At 42.2% G+C, this 16,902-nt stretch overlaps 1 protein-coding gene across 2 annotated transcripts; it reads right to left on the bottom strand.

The window, feature by feature from the left end:
• Positions 1 to 570: 570 nt before the first annotated feature.
• hibch (3-hydroxyisobutyryl-CoA hydrolase) lies at positions 571 to 14,981 on the bottom strand. 2 transcript variants are annotated; one of them, XM_028022176.1, is made up of 14 exons: positions 14,830 to 14,981; positions 14,281 to 14,323; positions 13,121 to 13,252; positions 11,819 to 11,903; positions 11,661 to 11,741; positions 11,486 to 11,538; positions 8,924 to 9,002; positions 4,094 to 4,239; positions 2,996 to 3,082; positions 2,825 to 2,883; positions 2,644 to 2,725; positions 2,049 to 2,168; positions 1,883 to 1,916; positions 571 to 1,221 (listed from the first exon to the last, which is right to left on the bottom strand). In XM_028022176.1, exons 1-14 carry the CDS (start codon positions 14,859 to 14,861, stop codon positions 1,106 to 1,108), a joined length of 1,149 nt encoding a protein of 382 aa, XP_027877977.1. In that variant the 5' UTR covers positions 14,862 to 14,981; the 3' UTR covers positions 571 to 1,105. The 2 variants fall into 2 exon arrangements, with proteins under 2 accessions (XP_027877977.1, XP_027877978.1); XM_028022177.1 differs by lacking the exons at positions 13,121 to 13,252; positions 14,281 to 14,323; positions 14,830 to 14,981 and adding an exon at positions 12,088 to 12,661.
• Positions 14,982 to 16,902: the final 1,921 nt, after the last annotated feature.

The raw sequence follows: 16,902 nt of genomic DNA, 5'->3' as shown, positions 1-16,902 counted from the left end.
CAAACTAAATACTTTTAAATGAATTATTTAGGATAACTAACATTTAGCAAACAATATTTAGCTAAATATTCAGTTAGCAAACTAATTTGGTTCAAAGAGTAAATCTAGATTATTAACTCATTTTTATCAAGCTAAATATTGAGATTAAAAACTAAATGTTTAGTATCAACATTAAACATTTAGCTTGTTAACTAATAGTTTTAAAAACTAAATATTTAGCTTGTAGCTAATAAATCTGAAGCTAAATATTAAGATGGCAAACTAATTTTACAGCCTAAACTAAATACTTCGTAACTAAATTACATATTTAGCTTGCTAACTAATAGCAAGCTAATTAGAAAACTAAATGTTTAGCTTGTTGCTAACAGATATCTGTCTAAGCTAAATATTTAGAGGAGAAACCGTCTGGACAGACGGGACCAGAGCTTCTGCAGAAACTGGACCAACGTCATGGTGATGGTTACCAAGACGATAGCAGCTGAAGCTAATGCTAAAGTTTTAGTTTGCTGCGATAGGAATGATGTGACTGGAGCATATTTCTGCTTTTGATACCATGAATGAAGCTGTTTATGATTTTATTTGATTTATTTTGATCATATTCCAGGATCCGGTGAGCAACAGATGATCTGGTAATTAAACTTTAAAATAAGACATCCAAACGCATCACTTCCTGTTTTTACCTTGAAAAAATGTCGGTTACGTAATAAACGTTTTTTATTGCTTTCTGCTTCTGACTCATAAATAATGCAGAGCTGGAGACGCTGTCTGTTTGGGAAGTGGTTTCACCACAGAACAATTAGCTGATTAGAAATAAACCAGAAAACAGATTTCAGTTTAATGAAACTATATTTGATTTTTCTACAGTCACTAATAAATCCTGTTGCTGCATTATTAATAATTAAAAAAGAACTAAATCATGAGTGTTTGTGTTGGAGAGTGAAACCAGGAAACCAGAGGAGAGCGATCCGAGTGGCATCAGCAAACACCCAGGGGAAATGTCATAAAGCACTCAGCGGCGAGGTCACTTCCTCTGCCGGCTCCAGAGAGCTGCTCCGATCCAGGAGTCTGGTTCTGATGGTTCAGACGAGGCCTGGCGGTGGGTTGGTCAGAACCTCAGGTCCTTCTCCCCCAGCGAGGCGAAGCATTCGTCCACGAAACGGTCGGAAACCTGGTCCAGCGACGGCGGACTCCAGCGCGGGTTCTGGTCTTTGTCGATCAGAACTGGAGAGGCAGAGAGATTCCTGACATTTAACCGGGTCGACAGGATCAGCAGGAGATCGCTTTAACGGCGCCGCATCGTCTGCTGAGGCAGCGAGGAGCAACATGAGAGCGAGATCTGATAAATCCTCCAGGCTGATTTTACTCTGCAATCAGACTGAAATCTGAGTCTGATGGACATGAAGAACAACGAGCAGAACTGGAATAAACCGGATTCAACTGGTGAAAATCCATAACTGGGTTTAAACTGATCATTTAGTGTAAATACAACTCTAATAAAATAAACTGGATTTCTTTGGACCAGAACCAGTGGTTAGCGCCGCTAACTAACCCTAAAGCTCAAATCATAAACATTAGCACTGCTAATGTTAAGTGCTTCACGAACACAGTATTTAGCAGAAGCTAATGCTAAGTCGCTACTCAAACCTGACATGTAGCAGAAACTAATCCTAAATGATTATATCAACAAAAGCTAACACTAAATTCATTTAAAATGATATCTGCTCTTGAGACACTACAACCTTTTGCACCAATTTAATTTTGCTCTTACTATAACTGATCTGCGGAGTTCCCAAGGTTCCATCCTGGGTTCTCTCCTCTTCCACATCCTACAGATTCTACAGAACAGCAGAACGTAGCAGAACATAGCGGAGCGCTAACTCACCTGACCGAACGCCTTCGTAGAAGTCATGGCCTCTCTGGAACGGCAGAAACAAACCAATCAGACGACAGTTTACCAACACCGACAACAATCCTGGACCAGAGAAGTCGTCACGTCTCCAGGCGGAGTTTAAAACGTTGCAGAACTCTCCGACCCGTTGGGTTCTCACCATGCAGGCCTGGCTCAGCCGGTACTCCATCACCAACACGTCCTGCAGGCTCATGGCGGCGCCGGCCTGCAGCTGCCTGAAGGTGACCTTCAGCGACGTGGGAGACATTCTGGACAGAATCTGGACAAACCATGATCAGAACCAGAATCAACCCGGTTACTGTCCTGCCCCGGTTCTGAGGAGACACTCTGGTGCAGTAAAATAATATTACTGTATTATTAATGCTGGTCAGATCTGTAAGGAATGGTCTAACTGGGAAGACTGGGAGTTTACTGATGGAGAATCGAAGGTATAATTTTTAATAGTGAGATATTTATTCTAATGAATGAATGAGTGAATGAATGAATGAATGAGTGAGTGAGTCAGTGGAGCTCAGAGCTCTTCTGTGATTGGCTGAGACGCCATTAAACATCTAAACTGGGGTTAATAATTAGGACATTAGAGTCAAACATCATCCCAGTTCAGCCCAGCACCAGGTCAGCTGCAGAGCGCCGACCTTCAGGCTGACCTTCAGGCTGCTGGTGCCTCTGGCAGCATGGAGGAATATTTCTGCTACTTTCCCTCCTCCGAGTGTAAATCAGCCTTAAAGACGAACCTCGACTTGTTTCCTAGCGAAGTCGGAGCCGTCGGCCTTCAGGTTCTGCAGGATTCCCTCCACGCTGCTGGAGCCGAACATCCTGGGAGGAGAACCAGTTCACACCAACCAGTGAGGGTTTCCACCAGTTCACCTACTGGTTCAATGCAACAGGTCAGTTTTCACACTGTAAAAAACTCACCTGTCAATATCAGAGGTATGTTTGTCCAAGATGAACGGTTTATCAGAGTCCAGATCACTCTGTGGACAAAAACACAACTTTAGATACAAAACTGCCTGATGGTAAAACATATTTTAAAATCCATTAAATAAATGTATTAATGACTGAAAACAGCATCTTTAACCCTCTGACCTGCGCCTGGAAGGACTCCAGCAGTCGGGACACGTCTGAGTCCGATGGAGACTTCAGGCCAACGAGTCGCTGCTCCAGCTCTGGGATCTACCACACAAAACTCCACATTTTACCTTGTTGCTGGAATGTGCTATGCAAATAAAATTTGACTGATTGATTTTTATTAGGACCCAATCTGATCGGGTGTTTCATAGAAGACGTACAGATGAAACCAGATATTTACATAAAGCAGAAAACAGAACTAAGCTAACAGCGCTGACATTAAAGTGTTTTAGCTCAGTTAGGATTAAAGAAAATTTGATTTTTAAAAACTTTTAGACGTTTGCACCAAGGTTACCGTGACTTTAAACTGTTCTGGAGAATCTATGTCTAAGTGCAAACATCCTGGGAACGGGTCAGGACAGAGACCGGTGTAGCTGGTGTAGCACTTTAGTGTTAGCATTAATGCTTTAGCCCTCTAATCTAAAGCACTAATCATCAACATTAGTGCCGCTAAAGTAAAAGCGCTACACCAACACAATATTTAGTCCTCAGAGACAAAGACCTGAATGTTCTGGTCTGATGAGACTAAAACTGTTTGGACTTTATGGCCATCAGAGACGCTGGTCTTGTACCATCCCAACTGTAACGGGTCCAAATGGGAGTCCAGATGGACGATGTCCCCCAACATTTAGCCAGGTGGTTCCAAGATGACTTCCAGACCTAAAACTTTCTCTGACTTATTATTCCAACATTTATCAAATAAAACTCATTCAGAGCTCAAACAGGAAGCGTTCAGTCTGGATAAAAATGTTCTTCTTATGGGATGTAAATATGAAGTGACAGAGTGGAGAGTCAGATCTGCTTCAACACTTCGTCCTGTGATTCATTTTAACAGGCTTGGTTCTGATCCAGAGCTCCAGCAGAACCATCCGGCGGACGGTGTGTCCTCTGCCGCCCGCTGCTCTGACCCACACCTGGCCGCCGGGCCTGTCAGGACCAGTCGGCACGACTAAAATAAAAATCCTGATTCACCCACTGACTCAACATCTGGCCCAAACCGCAGCAGCGCCGGTCCGACTCAGACCCGTTGGCCCTCGTTAGCTGGAGCTGCTTCACCTTCTTAGACTCTACGAAGTGAGTGGCGACGCCGGCGCGCTGGACATCCCGTCCTTTGAGCCGGAAGCCCGTCAAGGCGAGGAACAGCCCCAGTTTCCCCCGCAGCCTCGGCAGGAAGTAGCCGCCTCCCACATCAGGGAAAAGCCCTGTCAAAATAAAACAACCACAGCTGAGGTGAGTCTGAGGTCATATCATAAGTTTATCAAACTCCTGATGATCCAACACATGGCGGGTTATTTATCCGTTTCCAGCTGTGTGTCGATGTGTGTTGGTGTGTGTCGATGTGTGTCGGTGTGTGTTGGTGTGTGTTGGTGTGTGTTGGTGTGTGTTGATGTGTGTCGGTTTGTGTCGGTGTGTGTTGGTGTGTATTGGTGTGTGTTGGTGTGTGTTGATGTGTGTCGGTGTGTGTCGGTGTGTGTCGATGTGTGTCGATGTGTGTCGATGTGTGTCGGTGTGTGTTAGTGTGTGTTAGTGTGTGTCGGTGTGTGTCGGTGTGTGTCGGTGTGTGCCGATGTGTATTGGTGTGTGTTGGTGTGTGTTGGTGTATATTGGTGTGTGTTGATGTGTGTCGGTGTGTGTTGATGTGTGTCGGTGTGTGTTGGTGTGTGTTGATGTGTGTCGGTGTGTGTCGGTGTGTGTCGATGTGTGTCGATGTGTGTCGATGTGTGTCGGTGTGTGTTAGTGTGTGTTAGTGTGTGTCGGTGTGTGTCGGTGTGTGTCGGTGTGTGCCGATGTGTATTGGTGTGTGTTGGTGTGTGTTGGTGTATATTGGTGTGTGTTGATGTGTGTCGGTGTGTGTCGATGTGTGTCGGTGTGTGTCGATGTGTGTCGGTGTGTGTCGATGTGTGTCGATGTGTGTCGATGTGTGTCAATGTGTGTCGGTGTGTGTCGGTGTGTGCCGATGTGTGTCGGTGTGTGCCGATGTGTATTGGTGTGTGTTGGTGTGTATTGGTGTGTGTTGGTGTATATTGGTGTGTGTTGGTGTATATTGGTGTGTGTTGATGTGTGTTGGTGTGTGTCGATGTGTGTCGGTGTGTGTCGGTGTGTGTCGATGTGTGTCGATGTGTGTCGGTGTGTGTTAGTGTGTGTTAGTGTGTGTCGGTGTGTGTCGGTGTGTGTCGGTGTGTGCCGATGTGTATTGGTGTGTGTTGGTGTGTGTTGGTGTATATTGGTGTGTGTTGGTGTATATTGGTGTGTGTTGATGTGTGTCGGTGTGTGTTGATGTGTGTTTGTGTGTATTGGTGTGTGTTGGTGTGTGTTGATGTGTGTCGGTGTGTGTTGATGTGTGTCGGTGTGTGTTGATGTGTGTTGGTGTGTGTTGGTGTGTGTCGGTGTGTGTTGATGTGTGTCGGTGTGTGTCGGTGTGTGCCGATGTGTATTGGTGTATATTGGTGTGTGTTGGTGTATATTGGTGTGTGTTGATGTGTGTCGGTGTGTGTTGGTGTGTGTTTGTGTGTATTGGTGTGTGTTGGTGTGTGTTGATGTGTGTCGGTGTGTGTTGATGTGTGTTGGTGTGTGTTGGTGTGTGTCGGTGTGTGTTGATGTGTGTTGATGTGTGTCGGTGTGTGTTGGTGTGTGTTTGTGTGTATTGGTGTGTGTTGGTGTGTGTTGATGTGTGTCGGTGTGTGTTGATGTGTGTTGATGTGTGTTGGTGTGTGTTGGTGTGTGTTGATGTGTGTCGGTGTGTATTGGTGTGTGTCGGTGTGTGTCGGTGTGTGTCGGTGTGTGTCGGTGTGTGTCGATGTGTGTCGGTGTGTGTCGGTGTGTGTCGATGTGTGTCGGTATGTGTCAGTGTGTGTTAGTGTGTGTTAGTGTGTGTCGGTGTGTGTTAGTGTGTGTCGGTATGTGTTGATGTGTGTTGGTGTGTGTTGGTGTGTGTTGATGTGTGTCGGTGTGTATTGGTGTGTGTCGGTGTGTGTCGGTGTGTGTCGGTGTGTGTCGGTGTGTGTCGATGTGTGTCGGTGTGTGTCGGTGTGTGTCGATGTGTGTCGGTATGTGTCGGTATGTGTCAGTGTGTGTTAGTGTGTGTCAGTGTGTGTTAGTGTGTGTCGGTGTGTGTTAGTGTGTGTCGGTATGTGTCGGTATGTGTCAGTGTGTGTTAGTGTGTGTCGGTGTGTGTCGGTATGTGTCGGTATGTGTCGGTATGTGTCGATGTGTGTCGGTGTGTGTCGGTGTGTGTCGGTGTGTGTCGATGTGTGTCGGTGTGTGTCGGTGTGTGTCGATGTGTGTCGGTGTGTGTCGGTATGTGTCAGTGTGTGTTGGTGTGTGTCGGTGTGTGTCGGTGTGTGTCGATGTGTGTCGATGTGTGTCGGTGTGTGTCGGTATGTGTCAGTGTGTGTTGGTGTGTGTCGGTGTGTGTCGGTGTGTGTCGATGTGTGTCTGTGTGTGTCGGTATGTGTCAGTGTGTGTTGGTATGTGTCGGTATGTGTCAGTGTGTGTTAGTGTGTGTCAGTGTGTGTGAGTGTGTGTCGGTGTGTGTTAGTGTGTGTCGGTATGTGTCGGTATGTGTCAGTGTGTGTTAGTGTGTGTCGGTGTGTGTCGGTATGTGTCGGTATGTGTCGATGTGTGTCGGTGTGTGTTAGTGTGTGTCGGTGTGTGTCGGTGTGTGTCGATGTGTGTCGGTATGTGTCGGTATGTGTCGATGTGTGTTAGTGTGTGTCGGTGTGTGTCGATGTGTGTCGATGTGTGTCGATGTGTGTCGATGTGTGTCGGTGTGTGTCGATGTGTGTCGGTGTGTGTTAGTGTGTGTCGGTGTGTGCCGATGTGTGCCGATGTGTATTGGTGTGTATTGGTGTGTGTTGGTGTATATTGGTGTGTGTTGATGTGTGTCGGTGTGTGTTGATGTGTGTTGGTGTGTGTTGATGTGTGTCGGTGTGTGTTGATGTGTGTTGATGTGTGTCGGTGTGTGTTGATGTGTGTTGATGTGTGTTGATGTGATCTGGGCCTTTCATGATGTCAAACAGTTTTCATCGTCTGAGACTCGTCCGTTAGCCAGACTCCGTTCAGCTCAGGAGGTCCAGTCCAGTGACTCCACTCAGCCAATCACAGAGTCTCCTGGACTACTTCCTGTGGCTGGGCTACCGACTACTTCCTGTTGGTTGGTTGGATGTTTTCATGTTGACTGGTTGTTTTCCTTAATTAGCTGGATGTGCTGGTTGTTTTTTAGTTGGATGTTTGGGTTGTTTCTCAATGAGGTCTCTGATAATATTATACATTTTCTTTATTCATTTCAGTTGTTGTTATAAAGAACTAAAAACTGCTGAGCCTGCAGTTTGTGGTGGTTTCTACTTCCTGTTCTGTTTTCGTGGATGATGTTCAGGTTTGTATTCTTCACAGGATGGAGTTTCTCCTGGTCGCTCTTGGTTTTCACAGCCTTCGGCTCAGAAAGCGCCGGACATGGAAGGAAGCAGCATGGATTAGATGAGCTGACCCGATTTACGACTGGAATATTAGAAATGTGTCAGATTATAGCTTTTGTTCAGGATGCTGAAGGGGGTCAGAATAAATCTGATAATCCGGTTACAGGAAGACTTGATGTTTACACAAGAGGCCAACCGTTTGCAACGTAATCGAGTGTAAATAAAGCGGAAACAGAGAAGAAGGCCTGAAAGGTTTGGTCTGTTAGTCTGGAGACGCTGCGGTGAGACTTTCAGGGTAATCAGGGAAAAACCGATTACATCGTCTGAACCAGCAGCAGATTCACCTCCGTTTCTATGACAACAGCCTGATCCACAGCAACCAGATCAAAGTCACATTTCCTCAGAAAAACTGAAGACAACAACCTGAAAACATCGACAAGTTCAACTGAGACGTTCAACATTCAGCCACATTGTTGCTGAATGGAGCATTTAGCTGCAGGCCGGTTCTTAAGAGGTCCAGTCGGTCCGGTACCGGTACCAAGGTAAAAGTTTTAAGAGCTCTGGGTCTTTAAACCATGAAACGTTTCCATCATGATGATTAAAGTCGTTTTCTTGAGGTCCCAGACAACACGGGCTGCCTGAACTAAACACACTACAGCAACTAGTTGGTTTTCTTTAAATCCAGTTCGTCCAATGGGATTATAATCTAGATTAAATCACTGACTGACTGTAAATTTACCTGTCAATATGTCGGGACTGAACCGATTAATTGATTACTGGAAGCATCGTCTTCTAGTTTAGTAATCGATTAATCGTTAATTGGAGTATTCAGAATCAAAGTTCAGAGCAATAATCAATCAAAACTGTAAAACAATATAAACATTTAAATTTAAGATCAAAAAACATCTTTGTCTGTAAATCTGTTCAACGCAGAACTCTGGTTCTGAATCACCTGGTTCAGTAAATATCTTTAATAAATGTATTTTCCAGGTCTAATTGTCTCGATTTTCACTAATTCAGCTCTGAATCATCTCCTTTTCTTTTAGGATTATTTTAGTAATCAATTATTCTGACGAATAATCGGATAAAAAATGTGCCATACTCTGCAGATGTTTTTCTTAAGCCTTTTTTACACATTAGAATTATAAATAGATGCAAATAAACAAATAATTAAATTCATTTTTTAAATATGAAAATGAAAATAGGCTTCCCTAAAATTGCCAAACGATCAATCATTTATTTAAAACGATGCGTCTGCAGCTCAGAAATAATCATCGACATGTGAAAATCTCAGACCTTCTGCTGGACTTCAGATCAATGCAGAGCAGAGATGAACTATGGAAACCAACTGTGGTGGAGAAAATCCACATTTTCCAAAAGTTTAATCTACAAAAACAAAAATCTGAAAATCTTCTGGAATCTCCTCCGTAAGCGGTTGGTGGTGAGGCCGGGCCGCAGCGCGGCGTCTTACCGATGGCGGTCTCCGGCATGGCGAACAGCGTCTTCTCAGTGGCGACCCGAAAGCGTCCGTGGACCGACAGACCGACGCCCTGCAGGAGGAAAACAGAACCAATCAAAATGAAAAGCCAACCAGAGGCTCAGAGAACAGTCCAATAAAAACAAGACAAACTTTGACTAGACCAGAAAAACAGAAGCTTTCCTGGTGACAGAACCAGAACCACAGCTTCCACCAGGAGAACAGAACCGGAGCTGAACATCACCTCATCTGAACCAGGCAGGCTGAAACCCAAAGCCGGCCCAAGGCATAATCAAACTGAGCACAGATGAAGTTAAGCCCCGTCCAGCAGGGGGCAACCAAGAGCACTGAGGCTTCATGCATGAAATGATCCAGACATGAAACTGTATTCGATTCTCAGCAAAAAACTATTAAAAAATATGTTTTACACAAGTTTTAATGTTTCAATTTAGACATTTGTAGAATAATTATCTTTGGTAAAACAAGATATATCGTCAGTATCGGCTCATATGTAACATATCGTATCAGTTCGATTACTAAACCTGTATTGATACTAATAACTGATTTATTTCCATCTATTTCCTATTTGTGTTTCTATAGATGGAGTGGAGCGATGGGTTCCACAGAAAGTTATACAATATATTGGTAAATATCGGTTATCGGCCCACATATCGGTGCATTCCTAATCATCTTAGTTTGATATTTACGTTAATAGTTTTCAATTGACTTGTAAAGTTGTTTCCATTTCTTGCAGATAAAATCACATTCATATCCAGAATGTAAATGTTTTCAGATGAATTTGGAGAAAAAAACCTGAAATTTGCTTCAGTCTGTTAAAAGTTAACTGAACTCATCTGACTTCAGCAAGGATTCGATTTATTCAATAACGTGACGTTCAAGGAATTAGGGAAAAAATCTCTCAAAAGGTGCAAATAAAATTTTAAAATAAAACACCAGGGTTGCCATGGCAACCGAATTTCAATCCCAGGTGTGTCTCCAGCAAAGCAGGTTCAACATGAGATCCATGTTGATCCAAATGAGATTCAAATCAATCAGAGTATTGATCCCAGATCTGGAGTCTGAAAATGATCTGATTCGTTTGTTTTTGGGAATTTCTCCATGATTTTAAACGTTTTTATGAAATAATATTTGAATATTTGAATAAAAACAGTTCCAGGTTTTCTGGGGGAGTTGTGAGTTAAACACCGGCGCCGAGCCAAGCAGCAGCAGCAGGACATTCTGGTACCAAATAAGGCGTGTCTGGTCCGCCTGATGTAAACAGACAATCCTCCGATTTACAACCTGCAGGCTGGAAACCTGGAACAGAACCAGAACCAGAACCAGGGAGCTGGGACATCTGCCTGAAAACTGTTTCCTCTCAGCAGGACTCAGACCGCAGCCGGCGGCGACCTCTCTGTCCCTCAGAGGTCAAAGTTCACAGCCCACCCTGTTACGTCAGAGGGAACAGGTCTGACTGAGACCCGGACTCCGATGACTCGGTCTCCGCTCTGACAGTCCACAGACCCGGAACTGATCCGGTTCTGATCCAGGACCTGGTCCAGAAAATAATCCAGGACCTGATCCAGGACCAGATCCAGAAAGGATCAGGATCCCGGATCCTGATCCTGGACTTCACAGACTTCCTGATCTGTGAACAGGAAGTCTTTCCATATTTGGAGCCGGTCCGTTTCACCCTGCAGAGCGTTGCGTCATCATCACGGTCGGTTCTGCCCGACCTCAGGCTCAGAACCTCTGAACTACAAATAATAATCACTGCGGATGTTTCCAGAGCTTCGTCACATTCAGCAGATATAAATGTCTGCTGCCGCTTCGGACCAGTCAAAGTCCGAGTTCTAACAGTCCGGAACCCGTCTGGGTCAACGGTTCCGCTCCAGTAGCAGCTCAATCGCCTCAGGTTTCCTCCAATCAGAGGCCAGCTTCCAGGTACCACAGGAACAAAGCTCTCTACTGACACCTGCTGGCCCGTTTTATCATCGCAGCTCATTAAGAAAAAATAAAACATTTTAAGCCTGATATGAAACTAATCTATAATGGGGTATTATGGAAAAACTGAAAGGCTTTTTAGTATTAAAACTAACTCCGAATATTATCAGAAAAATGTTGTAAAATTAAGAAAAAAACAAAGTTGTTTTAATGAGAAAGAAATCTTCAATAAATTCAGCGAGGCCCGATTCTTTCTCCTAAACGTTCTCAGTTATTTCCACAATCATTTCAAAGCTCTGCTACTGATAATAATTTGATGTTTATGAGTTTAAAAATGAAGAATTTCTTTAAGATGCTCAACTCATTTTAATTTTTTTAAATTATTTTTAGTGTAGGAGTCTCAATAAAAATCCCACTTCATTTGTCTAGTATTACAATTTTATTCTAGAATTAATATGACTTTATTTTAGTATTATTAAACTTCATTGTTGTGTTATTATGTTTTTTTGTGACTTTGTTCTGGTAATTAAACAGTTTTTTCTTAGCAGTAATACTCCATCATTTTAATCAGGATGAATTAAATTAAGCTGAATTATACAACGTTAATCTCACCCCTCCCATTGTTATTCCATCAATAATGGCGACATACGGCTTCCTGTAGGATCCTGGAAAGACAGAAAACCTCTTAGAGGCAGCAAATCACATTGAATCCCAATAAAACCCTGAATCTTGTGGTTTTGACGGGACATGGAGACGTTCAGCAGCTGGATGTAAACGTTAGTGGAACCTATGGAGTTGTTCAGCATGTATTCCTCCCGGAAAAAGTCCTGCGCGAGGGAATCCCCGACCTTCCCTGCTTCTGTCACGGCTGGGAACGAAAACAAACAGCAATGAAGGAGAAACCTGAGGAAGGAGCAGGAAGTGACCCTGGGGTTGACCTTTCACCTCTGATGTCGCCTCCAGCACAGAACGCTTTCCCTCCTGCTGCCTTGATGATCACCATGTCCGTCTCAGGGTCACTTTCCCATTTCTGGAAACAAAAGTAACTCAATAAATCATAAACATCCATCAGTTAATTACAAAGAACTGAATCAGTTCTAATTGGATCAAAACAACAAAATGAAAGTAATTTGAGTAAATTAGTCTGACAGCAACAGGAGCTGAATCAGCCAATCAGAAAGCTGCTCATGATATTAAATAAACTTTAATTTTGCCTTCAGTGTGGAGCTGCAGGTCATGAACGGTTTAAACGTTACAAACATCTCAGTTTTCTCCAGAGCTGCACTGATGGATGTTTTCTGTCCGATCTGTAAAACCCTGACCTGTTGTGATCTGAGTTTCTCTGTGTCCCTGAGTCTCCATGTTGTCCCGTCTCCCCTTGATTATTCCCAGGTGTGTCTCATTCTCTGATTACCTCCTGTGTATTTAGTGTCGCTGTGTCTCTGTCGGGTCCTTGTCGCACTTGGCGTCTAGTCGTCCGTTTCTGTGTGCTCTGTCAGTCTGATCCTTGGTTTAACCGGTTGCTACCGGCGTCGAGCCCTGGTTTCTGCCCGGCATTTTGGATTATATTGGACTGAGTTATTTTCTGCATTTACTTTATTAAAACCATCATTTCTCCTCTCATCCTGAGCCTGCTGCGTTTTCCCTCACCACCACATGACCTGCTAACTTCACTTTGTTCATCTGAAAAGAGCTTCTGAGAGAATCGTTCAGTGTTTCGATTTGATTCTGATCTTTAGGGTCACGATTTGATTCAGACACGATTTTTCTATTCAAACATTTAATGATTCTGTTTAAATTATGAGTGTGAAAATAAAAAAATACAGTGTAAACAAATAAAATGTGTTTAAATCACTTCCATCAGGTTGCATCAGTTTATATTTAAACAAAAATAGGTTTGTGCATAAAATTCTGTATCTTGAATCAGCAGCATCAGGTCAGCTTGGCTGCCTGTCGGAATAAAAACATGAAAGGATTCATCAAAATTCACGCGGTGGCGAGTGGATGCAGGATGCGATAAGCAGTTATAACTTAAACGCGTTTTGAAATCGATATTTGATCATTTCCAGGAGTAGAAATTGTGATTTTCTCACTTTTCTCTACAGAAAAAAAAGTTTTGCCAAGTTTTCAGGAATTTAGCAAAAACAGGATCAATTTTGTCTGATTTAATTCAGTGAGTAAAAAAGATGGACGTGTGTTTTTACTGGTGTGTGTAAACTTGTGGATCGGCAGAGTGGCTCCGCCCACCAGCAGCTGCGGGTGGATCCGCCGGATCATGCTCAGGTTGAGCGCGTTCAGGACTTTGGGTCGGTTCATGGTGATCACTGCGGCCCGGCCCGCTTTCTCCAGCAGAACCTCTGGTTCCACGTGACTCGACATCTGGGGGGAAGCAGAAACATTTAGTGTTAAACAGATACTGATGAAAATATCAGAGGAAATAATTCAGTAATTATCATAAATCACTGAGGTCCAATAGCTGCAGAACTTTACATCTAAACTGATTATTTTACACGTTTAACTGACTCAGACGTTTTTCTCTTTAAGTGAATCTGTCGCATAAATCTCAGTGATGGAGGAAGAGCAGATTTATTAATATAATATCTGTGTAACTGAGCTCCATCCAGAGGCATCAGTGGTTTAATCAGCTGAACTTCACCATCTGGATGGAAACTAAAACCTTCCAGACGCTGAAATTCTCAGTTCTGTTTCTGTCTTCAGTTTCTCACTGGTTCTGATCCTGATGGAGGTTTTTACTTCTGTTAAAGGAAACTTGTTCTTCTCTACTGTCGCCACATGCTTGCTCAGTGTGACGGGTCGCTGCAAACTCCACTGACTGGGCCTCCTTAAATCATTTTTAGCATTTTATATTTATGATAAAATGCTAAAATATAAATAGTAAATATATTTACTACTTATTATTTGTATCCCACTTGTTTTTATTCCTATTTTTTATTTTAATCTGTCATTTTATTTATTTTTATGCCTATTTTTAATTAATTTGTTTGTTTTCTTTTTTCTATAATTATTTATTATCTTACACAATTTAATTTTGACCAGTTATTATAAATAAATAAAGGTTGTGGGTTTGAATCCCAGCCTGGGGTCTTTCTGCATGGAGTTTGCATATTCTCCCTGTGGATGTGTGTGTGCGTGTGTGCGTGTGTGTGTTCTCTCCAGGTACTCTGGAGGTTAATGGTTTGTCTGAATTGTCTATAAATGTCTAAACAGTTTGTGTCCAGAATGTGTCTGATCTGCAGATGTCATCCTCCACCCAGCAGGGTGGTTATTGTTAAATTTAAATGGTGAATTAAGCTTTGAACAAATGAGAACCTTGAAAATCAATTTTTACAGAAATCTGGTAATCGGTTCAGTGAAGGTCAATCGGTACGTGGTCAGCTGATACTCACCAGGTGAGCCTGGATTCGCTGCAGTCTGCAGAGAGGCTTCAGTCTGAAAGACAATTAATGATAAACAAGCTGAACATAAATCATATTTAATGTTGTTTTATTTTATTACGTCGCCAGGCGGCGATATCAGGCCTGTCTGTGATTCTAACCTAACCTTGAACCTGGTCCTGAAATAAACTGGTTAACTTTATTATCTGTTACACTCCGTGATCAGCCAGAACATTATGACCTCTAACTATCTTCCAGCATCAACGCCTGGTGGTGATATTAATGGATAGTGAAGAGCATGTTAGCTTTGGTGTTAAAAAATGATGTTATTAGAAAAGAGAGAAGATTTGAGGCGGTTAGATCAGTCAGTTTGGGGGAATGACGTTTTGAATAACATTTTCAGTGGCTGTTGGCTCCGCAATGACTCTAACTGACACAACCTACACGTTAAACTTTTAAAACAACAGTTTCTCTGTTGTTACAAGTAAAAATGTCTCGACTAACGGCTACAGCAACTCCACTTCCTGTACAGTTACACCAGCTTCCGGTGACAACACATACCTGCAGGCAGAAGTTAGAACCGTTAGTGGCATTATTACTAATATTATAATAAAGATGATCTGATCAGCTCTGGGTGGCCAGAAGCTGCCCCTCCGCAGAGCTCCCGGTTCCTGTTTACTTCCTGTTAGAAGGAAAAACTGCCGCTGATTGGCGGGTGCTCACTTCCGCGACACTGCCACCTACTGGTCAGTGGAAAGAATGCACCTGGCTTCAGAATAGTGGTGATAAGAGGTTTAAATTATACTTTCCGTGACATATGTGCTATTTACTTTATTAAAAATGTAACCCTTTCCATGCATAGTGGTCACTGCAGCGGACACTGAAGTGGACACACATCATACAATACAATATCAACTACTGGTCATCCACTAAAGCGCAAAAATGTTTTTGTTAAATCTATTATAGCAGACAGACGAAAAAACCTGCCGACCAGCCAGCCCCTCCTGTACAAAACTCTTGCAGATAAAAAAATATGGTGACATCAAGTATCCTAAAGACCAATAATAGTGATGTATTTTAAAAAATACCATCTTTGTATTTGGAGAAAATTACACTGAGAGTCACTTAGGAAAAGAAATCCTAGATTTTTATTTTATTTTATTTTCCCACCTTTTATTTTACCTTAAGGAAACACTTTGGAAAAAAATCCTGACATACAGGATCATAATTCATGCATGAAAGGGTTAAATATGTTTATAAAAGCGTATAACTTATTTAAAACCAGTTGAACTTTATTGACCCCCAAGGAAAATTAAATGTTGAGTAAAAAAGTGTAAAAAAGCAAAAAAGGTGAAACAGCAGCTCAAGTACTGAGTAACTGATTAACAGATTAATCATTTAATATTTCAATATTATGTAATTAAAAGGACAAAATTTTAAAGTTTTCTGGAAATTTTGGTATTTTAAAGACTAAACTGAAAAATAATTTATATAAATAATAATTGCAAACATATTTAATCAATCAATCAATCAAATTTTACTTGTATAGCACATTTCAGCAGCAAAGCATTTCAAAGTGCTTTACATCATAACAAACACAGAAACACAATGCAACATAGAATTAATAATCAAAACACGACATTAATTCAGGTTAAATTTGTAATTGATTACGTTTCCAATACAATCCTAAACAGGTGGGTTTTTAGTCGAGATTTAAAAGAAGTCAGTGTTTCAGCTGTTTTATAGTTTTTTTTAAGTTTGTTCCAAATTTGTGGTGCATAGATGCTGAAAGCTGCTTCTCCTCGGTTGGTTCTGGTTCTGGGGATGCAGAGCATTTAAAAGCAATTTACTTCATATAAACCTTTACAGTAGGTAATGTGTATAAATGTTAAGCAGGGTAAAGACAACACACACAGTCATCCTTTGGCCTCCAGGTGGCACAAAAGACTCAACAGAGACAAAATAACTTTAGAAAACTGAAACTTTTTTATTAACAGGTTGTCTCACATAAACCTGCAGGTGTTTTTCTGTCTGGTGATTTTAAATCAAGCTGAAGTTACTCACTGATTAAAGTGGGAAGAGGATCCAGAAATGTTATTCAAGTAAGAGAAATTATACTTTATAATAATGTTACTCAAGTAAAGTAAAAAGTACAGCAGAGTAAAACTCCTAAAAGGAATTGGTTCCAAAAAGTTACTCAAGTAAATGCAACTGAGTGACAGGGGGAGAAGATATGTACACCTTGTGTCATTTGAACACTTTACAAACTGATTCCACTGTTGAAACTTTTCTCACTGAAAATCTGATTTGAGTCAGCAGTGAAACCTGCTCAGCCTTCAGAAACATTCCCATAATCAGGCGTTAACCGGAATAACAAAGACTTGAACTTTGCCACTTAAAGCATGACTGCAAAAGCATTTCATCAGAAAATGTTTGAGAACTGATTTGTGTTTCTGATAACATCATGGAAATGAGCCAAAAGAAAAGGTTTGTCTAACAAGTTGCATCAGGTGGACGCTGTGAAGTGTTGATAGAAACGTGAAGTTAAGTGTTGCTTTATTCTGCAGCACAAACGTTCTGGGTTTGGATCCCGGTCCGGCTCTTCCTGCTGCAGTCAGCCTGCTCTCCCAGTGC

Source organism: Xiphophorus couchianus, chromosome 7 (genome assembly GCF_001444195.1).
Source record: "Xiphophorus couchianus chromosome 7, X_couchianus-1.0, whole genome shotgun sequence".
Lineage (NCBI taxonomy): Eukaryota > Metazoa > Chordata > Actinopteri > Cyprinodontiformes > Poeciliidae > Xiphophorus > Xiphophorus couchianus.
This window is presented reverse-complemented; position numbering and strand designations above follow the sequence as displayed.

What these genes read in the sequence shown, in the direction of transcription:
- hibch (XM_028022176.1), bottom strand. Translation starts at nt 14,861, where the DNA reads ATGCCACTAACGGTTCTAACTTCTGCCTGCAG. An exon ending in AGCGAATCCAGGCTCACCTG is followed by an intron (nt 13,253 to 14,280) that starts GTGAGTATCAGC and finishes GCTTCCCCCCAG; the next exon opens with ATGTCGAGTCACGTGGAACC. An exon ending in CATACCTCTGATATTGACAG is followed by an intron (nt 2,726 to 2,824) that starts GTGAGTTTTTTA and finishes TTCTCCTCCCAG; the next exon opens with GATGTTCGGCTCCAGCAGCG.